The 12,700-nt window shown below is 39.3% G+C and overlaps 1 protein-coding gene across 5 annotated transcripts in view; it reads left to right on the top strand.

Moving 5' to 3' along the window:
* Positions 1-12,700, top strand: part of PRPF39 (pre-mRNA processing factor 39) — a 28,751-nt gene continuing 16,051 nt past the window's right edge. Inside the window, exons 1-4 of one of the 5 annotated variants that reach the window (XM_040969820.1) lie at positions 1-124; positions 7,183-7,533; positions 8,152-8,277; positions 8,919-9,037. In XM_040969820.1, the coding sequence (XP_040825754.1) occupies positions 7,210-7,533; positions 8,152-8,277; positions 8,919-9,037 (569 nt within the window). In that variant the 5' untranslated portion in view covers positions 1-124; positions 7,183-7,209. Of the gene's footprint in view, positions 130-7,182; positions 7,534-8,151; positions 8,278-8,455; positions 8,791-8,918; positions 9,038-12,700 lie in introns of those variants that run through there. The other 4 variants (XM_040969819.1, XM_040969822.1, XM_040969821.1 and 1 more) reach the window with 4 other exon arrangements.

Below are 12,700 nucleotides of genomic sequence, written 5' to 3'. Positions count from 1 at the left end.
GGCCGTGGCGCTGGCGGCGGCGGCGGTGGCTCTGGTGGCTGTGGAGACTGAGGCGGCGGGAGTTGCATCTTCGGCTAGATTGGTCCAGGCCTGGGCTCATGGCATCAGGTGGCACCCATCGTGAGTGAGGTCAGCCGGGGCGGATTCCCGGGCGTTGGCCGGAGCGGGTGGGGAAGGGGACGCGAAGGGGCCTGCGGTGCTTCAGGCCGCAGCGGGGCCGCGGCCTCCCTCCGCCCTCTTAGAGACCCGGCTGGCTACCGGGCGCCCAGTTGTCCAGTCCTCGCCCTGCCCCACCCAACAGGTGGGAAGGGCGAGGTTTGTGATCTGAGGGTAAACGTTGGTTGGGGGCGGAGAGGTAGGTGTGGGCCTCCTTGGCTTGGATGGATAACGAGGTTCGGGGGGCGTGTGAGGCACCCCCGAAAGCAGGAGGGAGCGCCTTAGGGGGCTGCGGTGAGGACTGTGTTAGCCCCGGGGCCGCCTTGTGACGCCCTAAGCAACACTTTTGGGACTTTGAGTCACAGCAACCCCAAGATTAGCCAGAGCTGTTGGCAGGATAGGATGAAAACAGAAAAAAACAAACAACAAAAACTTGACATTAAACATCCTTATACGATCTTTTAAGAAAATCTGTTGAAGAATGAGAACGTTGACTTTTTTTTTTTTTTCTTTTTCTTTAGCCAGAGAGCAGCGCCAGTTTTCATTTTGGTCTAAAATGTAATCTTAAGTTAATGAATAACATTTGAAGTTAATAGATGGTGATGCTTTGTGTCTTATGGATGAGGCTGTAATACATGATTTTATGCCTTTTCTGATGTTACTTTTTTAGTGTGATGTTCCTGTGGCCTTCTATTTGAAGAGTTCAGTTTGGTAGCTTATTTAATCTGTGAAGAAAAATTTTTAAGCATTTTTTTAGGTGGAAAGGGTGGAAGTTAAAGTAAGTTTCATAGAAAAGTGTGAAGCTCTGTTGGAACTGAAGTGTTTTGGGCCCTATGGAAGCTTGAGTGGACTGAAAAACAAAAAGAATAACAGCAAGAGGAGGTTTCCTCCTCTCAGATTTATAACCTAATTTCAGAATTGCAAAAATTGGAACTTTCCACTGTCGTTTGCTGGAAAGAAGTTCTACGAAAAGACCAGCTAGTTCGTAAACTATGAAAGTTGAGATAATTAGAAGCTGACTACAGGTGACTGATTGGTAGGTGCTATGCGATTTTTCAAATTAAGAGTAGAACAGAAGAATTTAATTCATATATTTGGCGCTTTTTTTTTTTGCCTCATTTGAAAAAATGTAAAAGAAATTGGTGTGTCGAAACTCAGATGTTGTGCCTATCTTTTTCAAGGGAAGGAACAACCTTCTACAGACTCTTTAAAATTTTGATAGAAAAAAAATACTAGATCTAGACAAATGATAATTTTTTTCAAATATCTGAAAATATTGTAGAGATTTTTGTAAGTGTGAGGGGACTTTAAAAAACTTAAAGATAGGTTTTGTTTTGAAATCCATATATAGTATTTTCACAAACACTTTTTCCATGAACTTTTGTATTTATATACTGGTTTCTGGAACATAAAAAATAGTTTTATATTTGCAGACCTAGGAAGGGCCAATTTGTGAACATGCTAATGGACTTACAAAAACAGTTTGTAAAAGCAGTGAGTACGATAGCCTCTTTTCTTTTTTTACAGTCTGAGTCTTCATATTTACTTACCAATGGATGAGGCATACAGTAGTTTGTAAATTACGAAGCTAGTTAATGTGTAATACCTGAACTCTTGATTTTCATTCTTTTTTATGGACTAAAAATTTTATATATAAAGATGATCACATAAACATTTATAATCTTTGAAAGGCAGAGGGACAGAAAATTAGCGCCCAGCTCTGGTTCACTCCCCATTAGACTGTCTGGCTGAGCCAGGACGGAGCTTAGACAAAGTGTGGATGGCAATGATTTGAACAATTGCCATTGCCTCCCAGGGTCTAGAGAAGGGAGTTAGAATCTGGACCTCAAGCAGAGGATTCTATACATTGGCTCTCTCTTGCTTGCTCGCTTTCTGTAAGATTTATTAGAACAGTGCAGTTATAGAGACAGAGGCCTTGCATTTACTGGGTCATTCCCCAAACACTGCAAAGGCTGCCCTGGGAGCTTCTTCCAGGTCTACCATGTGGGTGCAAGTACCCAAACACCCAGGCCATATTTCACTGCTTTCCCAGGCACATTCCTTCAGCAGGGAGCTGGATCTGAAGTAGAATAGTCCCCACTCAAACAGGCACCCCTATGAGCTGCCCGCACTGCAGGCAGCGGCATTTACAGGCTGCTTCAGGATCTGGCCCTGAGTGTTCTTCCCTCCTCCCTCTCTCCCTTAGCCTTTTTTCCCTTCTTCCTTCCCTCCCTCCCTCCCTTCTTCCTTCCTTTTTTTCCCTTAAATGTTTTTCTTTGTTTTACTTGGAGAGGCAGATTTTATAGAGAGGAGAGACAAAAGATCTTCAATCCCCAAAATAGCTGGTTCACTCCCCAAATAGCTGCAGTGGCCAGAGCTGAGCCGAGCTGGAGCCAGGAGCCAGGACCTTCTTCTGAGTCTCCCACATGGGTACAGGGCCCAAGTCTTTGGGCCATCCTCTGCTGCTTTTCCAGGTCGTAAGCAGGGAGCTGGAAGCGAAGGGGAGCATGAACTAGCGCCCATATGGGTAGCTAAGTGAACCATTGCTCTGGCCTAAGTGTTCTGATTTCTTAACTTCTAGGCCACTTAGCCCAACCATATGATTTTTGACAGGCAAACATGAAAAATAAATAGAAGATATTGAATCATGTGTCACATTTTCAAATAAGTGAAATGGAACAATTGTTTTTTGTTCGTCCTTTGAGAGAAGGAAACATTGTCAGGTACATCTGCTGGTTTACTCCCCAGATGGCTGCAACTTCTGAGACTGAGCCAGAATGAAGCCAGGGGACTTGTTCTGGGTCTCCTTGCGTATGACTGAAACATTTAGGGATCTTTTGTGGCATTTGCAGGTTATTAGCAGGGAGCTGTCTGAAGAGGAGCAGCCAGGGTGTCCATATGGGCTGTCGTCATTGCAGGTGGCAGCTTTACCCACTGTGCCATAACCCAGGTCTCTGTTTTTAGAAGATAACTAGCTGCTGTGTTGACAAGAACAATTTGAAGACAAGGGGGTGGAGTTGGGAGAGTTTGTAAAAGCAGGAAGCCAATAGGAAGTTATCAAAGATAGCTGATAGATGAATGACTTGAATCATGATTATAAGAAATAGTATTATTGATACTTGAAAGATACTTTGACAGATTGCATGTGAATGAAAGAGAAGAGTTGCAGTGACTCCCAAGATTTTGGTGTTGGCAGCTGGAGGGTGGGAATTTTTATCTGTGGAGATAGGGGAGGCTGTGAGGATAACAGAATTATTCAGGAATTTACTCAGTCATTTTTTAAATGCTACTGATATTTTTTGAGAGAGGGTGACAGAGCATTACCATCTGTTAGTTCACTCCCACAAATGTCCACACAACATCTGAACGAGGGCCTTGATGAAGCTGAGAGCTTGAAAGTTCAGTGTAGGTCTCTGAAGGTGAGATCATTGAACCATCAGCACTGTTTTCCAGTCTGCAGGAACTGGAGCTGAGCTAGTTATCAAAACCAGGTACTTTTATATGGGATGCAAAGGACTTAACTGCTAGCTAAATGTTCTCAATCAGGAGCATTTTAATGTGTAACATGACCACATGTTTAACTAGAGTTTGCAAAACGTCTGGGGTAGCAGTAGAAATTTGGGAGTCAGCATTATCATTAATATTTAAAAACATTTGATTTTGGGAGTTAATGGGAATAGAGAAAGGAAGAGAGCCAAGGACTAAGCTCTAATATTAAAAGATGTGGTATAAAAGCAGCAGCCAACATGTCTCAGGAGGTTGTGATTCAGAAGGACTGATAATGCAGTAGGCCTAACAACACAGTATGTGACCTAGAAACCAAGTCAAGAAAATACATTCAAGAGGAGAATGAGATTCAGGGAGAATGTTGATAAAAAGTGAGTGCTGAAAACAAAAACACCGGGTGCTACTAATTCTTAGGGGACTGTGAGGATAAAGGCATGTTTGCAGTCAGGAAGCAGCCCAAAGCACTAGGAATTCTTTGTGAATGTGATCTATCACAGTGGTAAGGAAAAAAAAAAGTATGAGGTTAGCACTGTTGTATGCCAGGTAATTTTATAAATGGATGTGATCTTGAATCTGAATTGAAAATAAAGTGTATAGAAGTAAGGACAATAGAGACTGGTTGTGTGGGTTATGCTGTTGCTGGTATCTGCTGTAAGCTCAGGCTCAAGGCCCACTGCTTTGCTTCCAACCCAGCTTCCTGCTAGTTGACCTGACAAGTAATGGAAATTGGCCCCAGTATCCAGACGGATATTCAGACTCCTGGCTTTGGCCTGGCCCCATCCTAGCCATTGAGCCCAACTGGGCAGTGAAGTACTAAATGTAAGATTTCTGCCTTTCAAACAAATAGCTCAGTCGTTTAAAAACTAAAACGAGCAAGCATAGACAAGGTATTGATGGCTCATCCTTAAAACAGGTGTGGTTACTTTTCCTTAGTTTTTTTTCCTTAAGAATTTTATTTATGCTTGAAAGAGAGATTAACAGGATGGAAGATCTTAAATGCTTAAACGGCTGCAATATCCAGAGCTGAGCTGATCCAAAATCAGGAGCCAGGATTTTTTTTCCTAATTCCCAACGTGGATGCAGGGATCAATCACTTGGGTTGCTCCTGGCTTCAGATGGGATGACCTCAACTCTGGCTGCTGTGGCCATTTGGGGAGTGAACAAACAGACGGAAGAACTCTTTCTCCTGTCTTTCATAAAAAATGAGTAAATGGAAAATGAAATAGAAGTTTTCATTTGAGATGTTAAGCTCACCAGACCCATTGTCTTTTATGTCAGAATGTTGGTTGCCTTGCTTATCTATTTTGAAGTTGGAAGATTTTTATTTGGTGAAGCTTAACCAAGGGAGAAGATATAACACTCGCATACAGTGAGTTCCCTGCTCAACACAAATTTATTCTGCACTGACATTGAACAGTTGATAGAGCTTGTCCAACTTCTAGTCCTGCTTTGTGATGTCTGCCACCTCTTCCTATATGTGACTAAAGATTTCTGTATTTGAGAGACCATAATACTCCAGAGACACTCAGGAGAAGCAAATTATGCTAAGAATAGAAAAAAATTATTGTAAAGGATAGAGAAATAATAGGAGTTATGACCTATTGAACAGAACTATTCAGGGAATAAGAACAGTAATTAAAATTTTGGTGCGTATTTTAAATACCAGTGAAAGAGCTAAGACAAAATATGTGGACAAAAAGGTAGAAGTAGAGGTGCAGTTCAAAATATTGCATAAGTATGTTCATTTTAAAGACTTCATTTTTTAAAATTCATGTGGTATTCTTAAGAGTCCTGTGATTCAGGCAACATAAGGATTTGTATGTTTAGGAGTGAGAAAAGTGACCGACTTCGGATCACACAGCTGTTAAGAAATAAGGCTCACTTTCTTCCTTATAATATTTACCATGCTCTATCTTTTTATGCTAGCTTAGAAGGAAATTTTCTTTTATCTTGTGGTGGTTGTTGCTTTGTGTTGGCAGTTGGAAGCTATTGATTCCTCTTAACAATAAACTGGTATTGGAAATTGACACATAATAAAGGATTTGTTGGAGTAGCTCATTAAAAAAATAACATTAGTATGTATTTTTGCTTCTGTGATTTGTGAAGCAATGGCAAAATGATCTCCCTAAGGTTAAGCTGGTGTTCTTAATCCTCTTTACAACACCATAATTGCTGGGTGTGAGTAATTGAGGATCTCTGAAAATACCAAGGGTGTGGTGAAGTTGCTGATTTCAGAAGAAACATTTATGTGCCACTTTAGCCTGCAGTTAGAATGGCATACACAGCAGGTGACTCAGAATGTATAGGCCAACAATCTTTTTTTTCAACTGGACTGTGAAAAAAATGTACAAACTAGTGATTAGTTTTCATACAGAAAATGCGTCTTCAAATCTTTTAGAAAAATTACTTATTTATCTAGAGGACAGAGATGGCTAGGCAGAGATTTCCTATTTGCTGATTTTAATGCACAGATGTCTTCAACAAATGGTGCTGGGCCAGACCAAAGCCCAAACCCAGGAACTCAATCCAGATCTCCCCACTACTTGGGTTGTCATCTGTTGCAGCTCAGGGCGTGCATAAGGTGAAAGAAGGAGTGGAAATGGCAATCCAGCCCTCGTTCTCAGTTATGGATGTGGGCAATCCAAGTATGTGTGTGTTTATTTTTTTATTTTTTCTGCTCCCAGAAGAAGGTGGCAAAATAAACATGATTTTTCCCTTTTGTTGGGGCCTGAATTGGTTCAAACTTTGAATAGTTAAAGACATTAATCTTAAAGGCTTTCAAGCAAAATGGAGTTTATTATTTTTTTTTCTAGTAGTCTAATTTGCTTCTGACATCATTTTCCTTGAATCCCTGTGTTTATAACCTGGCGTTACCACACTTGCTCCATGTCTTGCCCTTCTTGCTTCCCTTGTTATTCTGGTCAGTTTATCTTCACCTTGTCTTTGATTGCTTTCAGCTTATATACTTCAAGGAGAGTTATTCTGTCAAGTCAAGTGGGTTGTTAGACATTCTTGAGTACTTTTTGAAATATCTTTGTATTTCAACAATGTGGCTTTACAGTACTTATAGTTTTCTTGAGCCAAAGTCCTGAAATATTTGTATCCTTGACCAGAATTTATTAACGGTGCTTTGAGCCTTTAGAACAGGTATTGAAGACACTACTGTTTTCCTGTGATTTAAAGTCAAGTGTTGAATTTTAAATTCTTGATGAGCCAGGAAGTATTGCATTTTATGTATGCAGTTGATGAACAGGCTTTTATGAATGAAAGAACTATATCCATATTAGTTTTTATTCAAATACAGCATCAAAATGACAATTTTGTGAAGGATTTGTTACATAACGTCATTTATAATGTAGAAACTAATCAACCTGATTAGGACTTATAGGGCGTGATGAAGAATTAAACTGATAAATTTTTTTGATAGTAAAATAGAACTTTTTAAAGTTCTTGCTTTTGCCAAATATTTTTTTTTTAGCAGATGGAAGATGTTTCTCTTTTGTGTGTGTGTTTCCACAGGTCACTAATTGAAGGCTAAATAGAGTCATGCAAAATTCCCACATGGATGAGTACAGAAACTCCAGCAATGGCAGCACAAGCAACAGTTCAGAGGTAGTGGTAGAACACGCTCCTGATTTCAGCACCGAGATTATGAATGTAACAGAAATGGAACAGTCACCTGATGGCTCTCCCGGTGTGAATGCATCTACAGAAGAAAGTGAAATGGCAAATGCTGTGGACCTTCCTGTGACAGTGGCAGAAACGGAACCAAGTTTCCCTGCAGAATATGACAAATTTTGGAAAACTGTAGAGAGTAATCCTCAGGATTTTACAGGCTGGGTATATTTGCTTCAGTATGTAGAACAGGAGGTTAGTAGCTATTTAAATTGTACAAGAATGGACAAGCTAATCAAGTAATACCAGTTTAAGCCTTGACTCCTTTTCAGATAATGTTGGATAAAATGATAGAAAAACCTTTTAGTACTGATGCGGTTGGGCTGCTAAGTGGCCCTAGAGCCTCCCTTGCCTCCTTCCTCCGTATACAAGAAGAGATAAGGAGCTAGGAGGTGGTTGTCTCATCCACTTCCCCCATTCCTTGACCCTCGCCACCCTAATCGGTGATCCACATGGGCATGCATCCCTCTCAACTGTGTAAACATCATTTAAATGAGTTTTTATTTAAAAAAGACTTTTAGCTCTGAAAATAATTTGTAACATTTTTGCGTGAATTGTTGATTTAGTATTTCCATGGTGAAAACCTTTTAATAATTTGTGTATGTGTTAAATTACTCAAATTACCTTGCTATTTGACAAAATTAGTATTTCAGTTGCATTTTATAATAGAACAGGCTGCTGCATGTGGATTTTGCCATTCCATTGGCTTTTTGATTTTTTTTGTTTGTTTTTTGTTGATAACACATTTGAAAGAAAAATATTTTTTGACAAAAATTTCTAAGATGTTAAATCATCTTGTTTTATTTTTGTCAGAGTCACTTGATGGCTGCCAGGAAAGCATTTGACAAATTTTTCGTGCACTATCCGTATTGCTATGGTTACTGGAAAAAGTATGCAGACCTTGAAAAGCGACATGACAACATAAAACAATCAGATGAGGTGCGTATATGACTGAATAAAGTTATCTCCATAGGTACTGTAAGCCAATTAATAACAAAGAATTTTTTTTGGCTGGCAGTATCTACCGTTTATGATCAAACAATTTTTATAGGGTATTTTATTTGCATTTGTCACTCTTGTGGCATTTGTAGCTAATATTTTCTCTCTTTGTTGGCAGGTGCGTTAAACCTCTACAGTTTGTCAAGCTTTGCAGTGCAAGCCTCTGTATTACACTGCAGCTTAACAAGTAGGGCAGGGCTTTTCTCTCACTTACATTTATTTCTCATTTTCCAAACAATATAGTTGGTTTGCTAGTCACATTTGCTACGTCTTATTGCATTTTTGGTCAGACGCTGTCATTGATGCTCTAATGGGTCTGTGCCCTATGGTCTGTAACCCAAAGCCTGCCCACACAACCCGGTCAGAATGCAGGGACTGCTGCGCTTTGAAGATCAAGACTCTGCACGTGGGGATCAGAACATTGCCATGTTCTATCCAACCTCCACCCAAATGGTAATGGTAGATTATTTAAACAAAATTCCAGTAATTAGTATTTCTAAGGTTCACCGGATAACACAGTGTTGCCTCTCTGTTCAGAAATAATGAAGTATTTGAAGTACAGTTTGTTGTTTTCTTCTTAGGTTTATCGGCGGGGTCTTCAGGCAATACCTCTTAGTGTTGACCTTTGGATACATTATATAAACTTCTTAAAAGAGACATTGGACCCTGGTGATCCTGAGACCAGCAGCACAATCAGAGGGTATGTGAAACTTAGATGTATTTGGAGATATTTGTAAATGAATATTCTCATGTTGTTTACAGAACTCATGAATATGAAACTGGGGGTTTAACCTTTATGTTTCTCTCCCACTGTTAGGCATGATGATTTAAAAAGCTGATAACGCATACCTCCATTTCATAAGTTCTCAACTCCACTGCCCTCACAGTTAATGGCTTGTGTATTGCATTCTTGTATGTTTATATATTTCTCTGTGTGTCTTATTGTTTTTTTTAAGTAGAAAGTTTAGGAATCTATCATGTGTTTTTTTTAATCTTTGAAAACGCAAAGTATTCAAGTACTGTGTTCAACAGAATGCTTCAGTGCTATACTGAACATCTCTATGCAAGTCTGTTTTTATAGAAAATATACTTAAAATGCAGCTTATGGCACAAGGAATATACAGTTACATTTTATCAAATATTCTTTAACTGGTAACATTTTTAAACTCCTATGGTATGTGAAAGTAGCTGTGCTATATGTATTTTTTTCCTTGATGCTAATATACCTTTGTTTTAATTTATATATACCTGCATTTCTTACCTGGGTTTACCATATTCTTACATCTTTATATATACCATTTTTAAATTGCCTGTGAGACTATTTGTTCATTTTCCTATTAGATTTTTTTGGTTATAGAAATTTGTTAATGCGTATTTTAAAAAAAAGTTTTACTTATTTATTTGAAAGAGTTAGAGGCAGAGAGCTCCCATATGCTGGTTTACTCTCCAAGTGGCTGTGACGACTTGTGTTGAGGCAACCTAAAGCCAGGAACCAGGAGAATTGTGTGGGTCTCTCACGTAGGTGGCAGGGGCTCAAGCACTTAGGTCGTCTTCTGCTTTTTTCAGGCCATTAGCAGAGAACTGCATTGGAAAAGGAGCAGCCAGCACTTGAACCAGGCGCTGGTTTTACTGTATTATTTCTGTGCCATTATAGTAGCATTTGTTCATGTTTTATGAACAAAAAGTATGTGTTCATAGTTTAAAAAATCAGTTGCTGCTAAACTGCTTGTAAGTAAAGAAACATTGCTTCCTCCTGCCTTCAAATATTTCACCTGTTTGTGTGTGTGTGTGTGTGTGTGTGTGTGTGTGTGTGTGTGTGTGTGTGTGTAATGATAGTTTTATATTACTTTGCCTCTCTTGGTTGTAGATGTTATATATGTATTATCACAAATAAAAATTTTAGCATACTCATACCCTGTCTTCCCAGAGTGTTATCTTTCCAGTGTAGCTTTCCAGTATAGGTATTCATAAATATTGTGCACTAGTGTTTTTTAAATTATTCTGAATTTAGATATATTTCTATATGCTTGTTTGTGTGTGTGCGTGTTTTTTTATTTTTGCTTTAGTTATCCCCCCATTTTTCTAATTTTCTTGGAACATTTAAGTGTATGATACCATCCAGTAGCTTTATAACATACTTCTTTTAAAAAGTATTTATTTGTTTAATTGGAATGCAATGTCCACCTCTGCAATAGATTTCAAATACAGATTTTCCTATTATCAGACCTGTCAAATAATTTTTAAGTTCCATTTTATGCGCGGGCCTTTTTGAAACTTACTTCTAAGAATCCTTTTTTTTTTTTTTTCTTATTGCAAAGTCAGATATTCAGAGAGGAGAAAAGATAGAGAGAAATATCTCCCATCCAATGATTCTCTCCCCAAATGACCACAACGGCTAGTGCTGCACTGATCCAAAGCCAGGAGCCAGGAGCTCCTCTGGGTCTCCTGCGTGGGTGCAGGGTCCCAAGGCTTTGGGCCGTCCTTGACTGCTTTCCCAGGCCATGAGCTGGGAGCTGGATGGGAAGCAGGGCTCCCAGGATTAGAACCGGTGCCCATATGGGATCTTGGTGCATTCAAGGCGAGGACTTTAGCTGCTAGGGTATGCCGCCAGGCCCAGAATACTTTCTTTTGTAATTGAAACTGGTTGCTATCTTCAAGTTCTTCCTTATGCTATTTAAAATATGTGTGTATATATATACACATGTATGTATACATATATATGTATATGTATATATATATATATGTATTTTTTTGTTTCTTTTTATTGGAGAGACAGAGATCATCCATCTCCTGGTTCACTCCCCAGTGGCCACAATGGCCAGATTTGAGCCCATCTGTAGCCAGTAGCCAGAAGTTTCTTCTGAGCCTCCAGTGTGGGTGCAGGGTCTCAAGGCTCTGGGCCGTCCTTGACTGCTTTCCCAGGCCACAAGCAGGGAGGTGGGTAGAAAGTGGAGCAGCTGAGACATGAACCGGTGCCTGTATGGGATCCTGGCACTTGTAGGTGGAGAATTAGTCAGTTGAGCCATGGCACCAGTCCCATGAGTTTTTTTGCTTCTTTCCATGTTTCTAGGAGATGTTTTTGCTTCTTCTGGGTTATCTGCCCTATTTATTACAGGTTATTAGTTTCTACTTTTTTTAAATCTATGATTGCTTTTAGCAGAGTAATTTATATAAATTGTTGATAAAGGAAGTTTGGAATGAAGAAGTAATTTTAAAGTCCCATATAGTATAGAATTTAGGGTTTAAAATATTTTTTTCATTAAAACTATGATGATACTCTCTATTTTTTCTGAGAAGTCTAATTCATTGCTCTGTATTCTCTATGATTTGTTTTCTTCCATGAGATCTTTTGGGATTTTTTGAAAGATTTTATTTTTAACTGATACATAAAAGTTGAAAATTTTAATGTACTGTGTGATGTGTCCATACATGTATACCTTGTGCAGTATCCAGTCAGTATAAGCATATATGTATCTGCTTACACATTTAATTTTTCTTGATGGTGTTAACATTCAAAATCCTTTCTTCTAATTTCTTTTGTAAAAGATGTATAGTACATTATGATTATCTGTAGCCACTCTGCTTTTCACTAGAACACCAGAATAACTCACTCCCATTTAACTATATCTTATTTCTATTCATTAGCCTTTTCATATCTTCATCTTGCTAAGATTTTTTTTAAAAAAACCTTTGATATAAATATAATTTTATGATGTGCTTTTGGTCTGTTTTCTCTTTGTTACACATTGGGATTAACTGTTGGATCTTTTCAATCTGTGTTGCTTACGTGCTTCTATATTTAGAAATATTATTTATGCCCTTGCTTTGAAGAGAGGGAGCTCTCCATCCTCCAGGTTACTCATATGTTGCCTTCAACAGCTAGCAGTTGGGCCAGGTCAGAGCCACAAACTAATACTCAGGTATGGGCTGCAGGGACCTTATTACTTAAGGCATCACCAGCTGTGCATATCAAAAGGATACTGGAATGCCAGCATATACTAGGCAGTCTGATATGCAATGCTAGGTTCATGTGGGGCCTTAACTATACGTTGAACTGCATACTCCTCCCTTAAATTTTTTTTTTTCTCTTTTTGAAAGATAGGGTGACAGAGAGGGAAGGTCAGAGAAAGAAGTCATCCGTCTATTGTTCTACTTCTCAAATGGCCACATCAGCCTGGGCTGGTTTAGGCTACAGTCAGGAGCCTGGAACTCCATCCAGGCCTGCCACATGGTGACAGGAATCCAAGTTCTCAGACCATCTCTCCTGCTTTCACAGATGGGTTATCAGGGAGCTGGACTGGAAGGAGAGCAGCCTGAATTTCAACCAGAACTTAAGGGATGCTCGTGTTCTAAGTGACAGCTT

The sequence above is a fragment of the Ochotona curzoniae genome, unplaced genomic scaffold (genome assembly GCF_017591425.1).
Source record: "Ochotona curzoniae isolate NIBS_2020 unplaced genomic scaffold, NIBS_Ocur_1.0 scaffold_4701, whole genome shotgun sequence".
In the NCBI taxonomy this organism is placed as follows: Eukaryota; Metazoa; Chordata; class Mammalia; order Lagomorpha; family Ochotonidae; genus Ochotona; species Ochotona curzoniae.
This window is presented reverse-complemented; position numbering and strand designations above follow the sequence as displayed.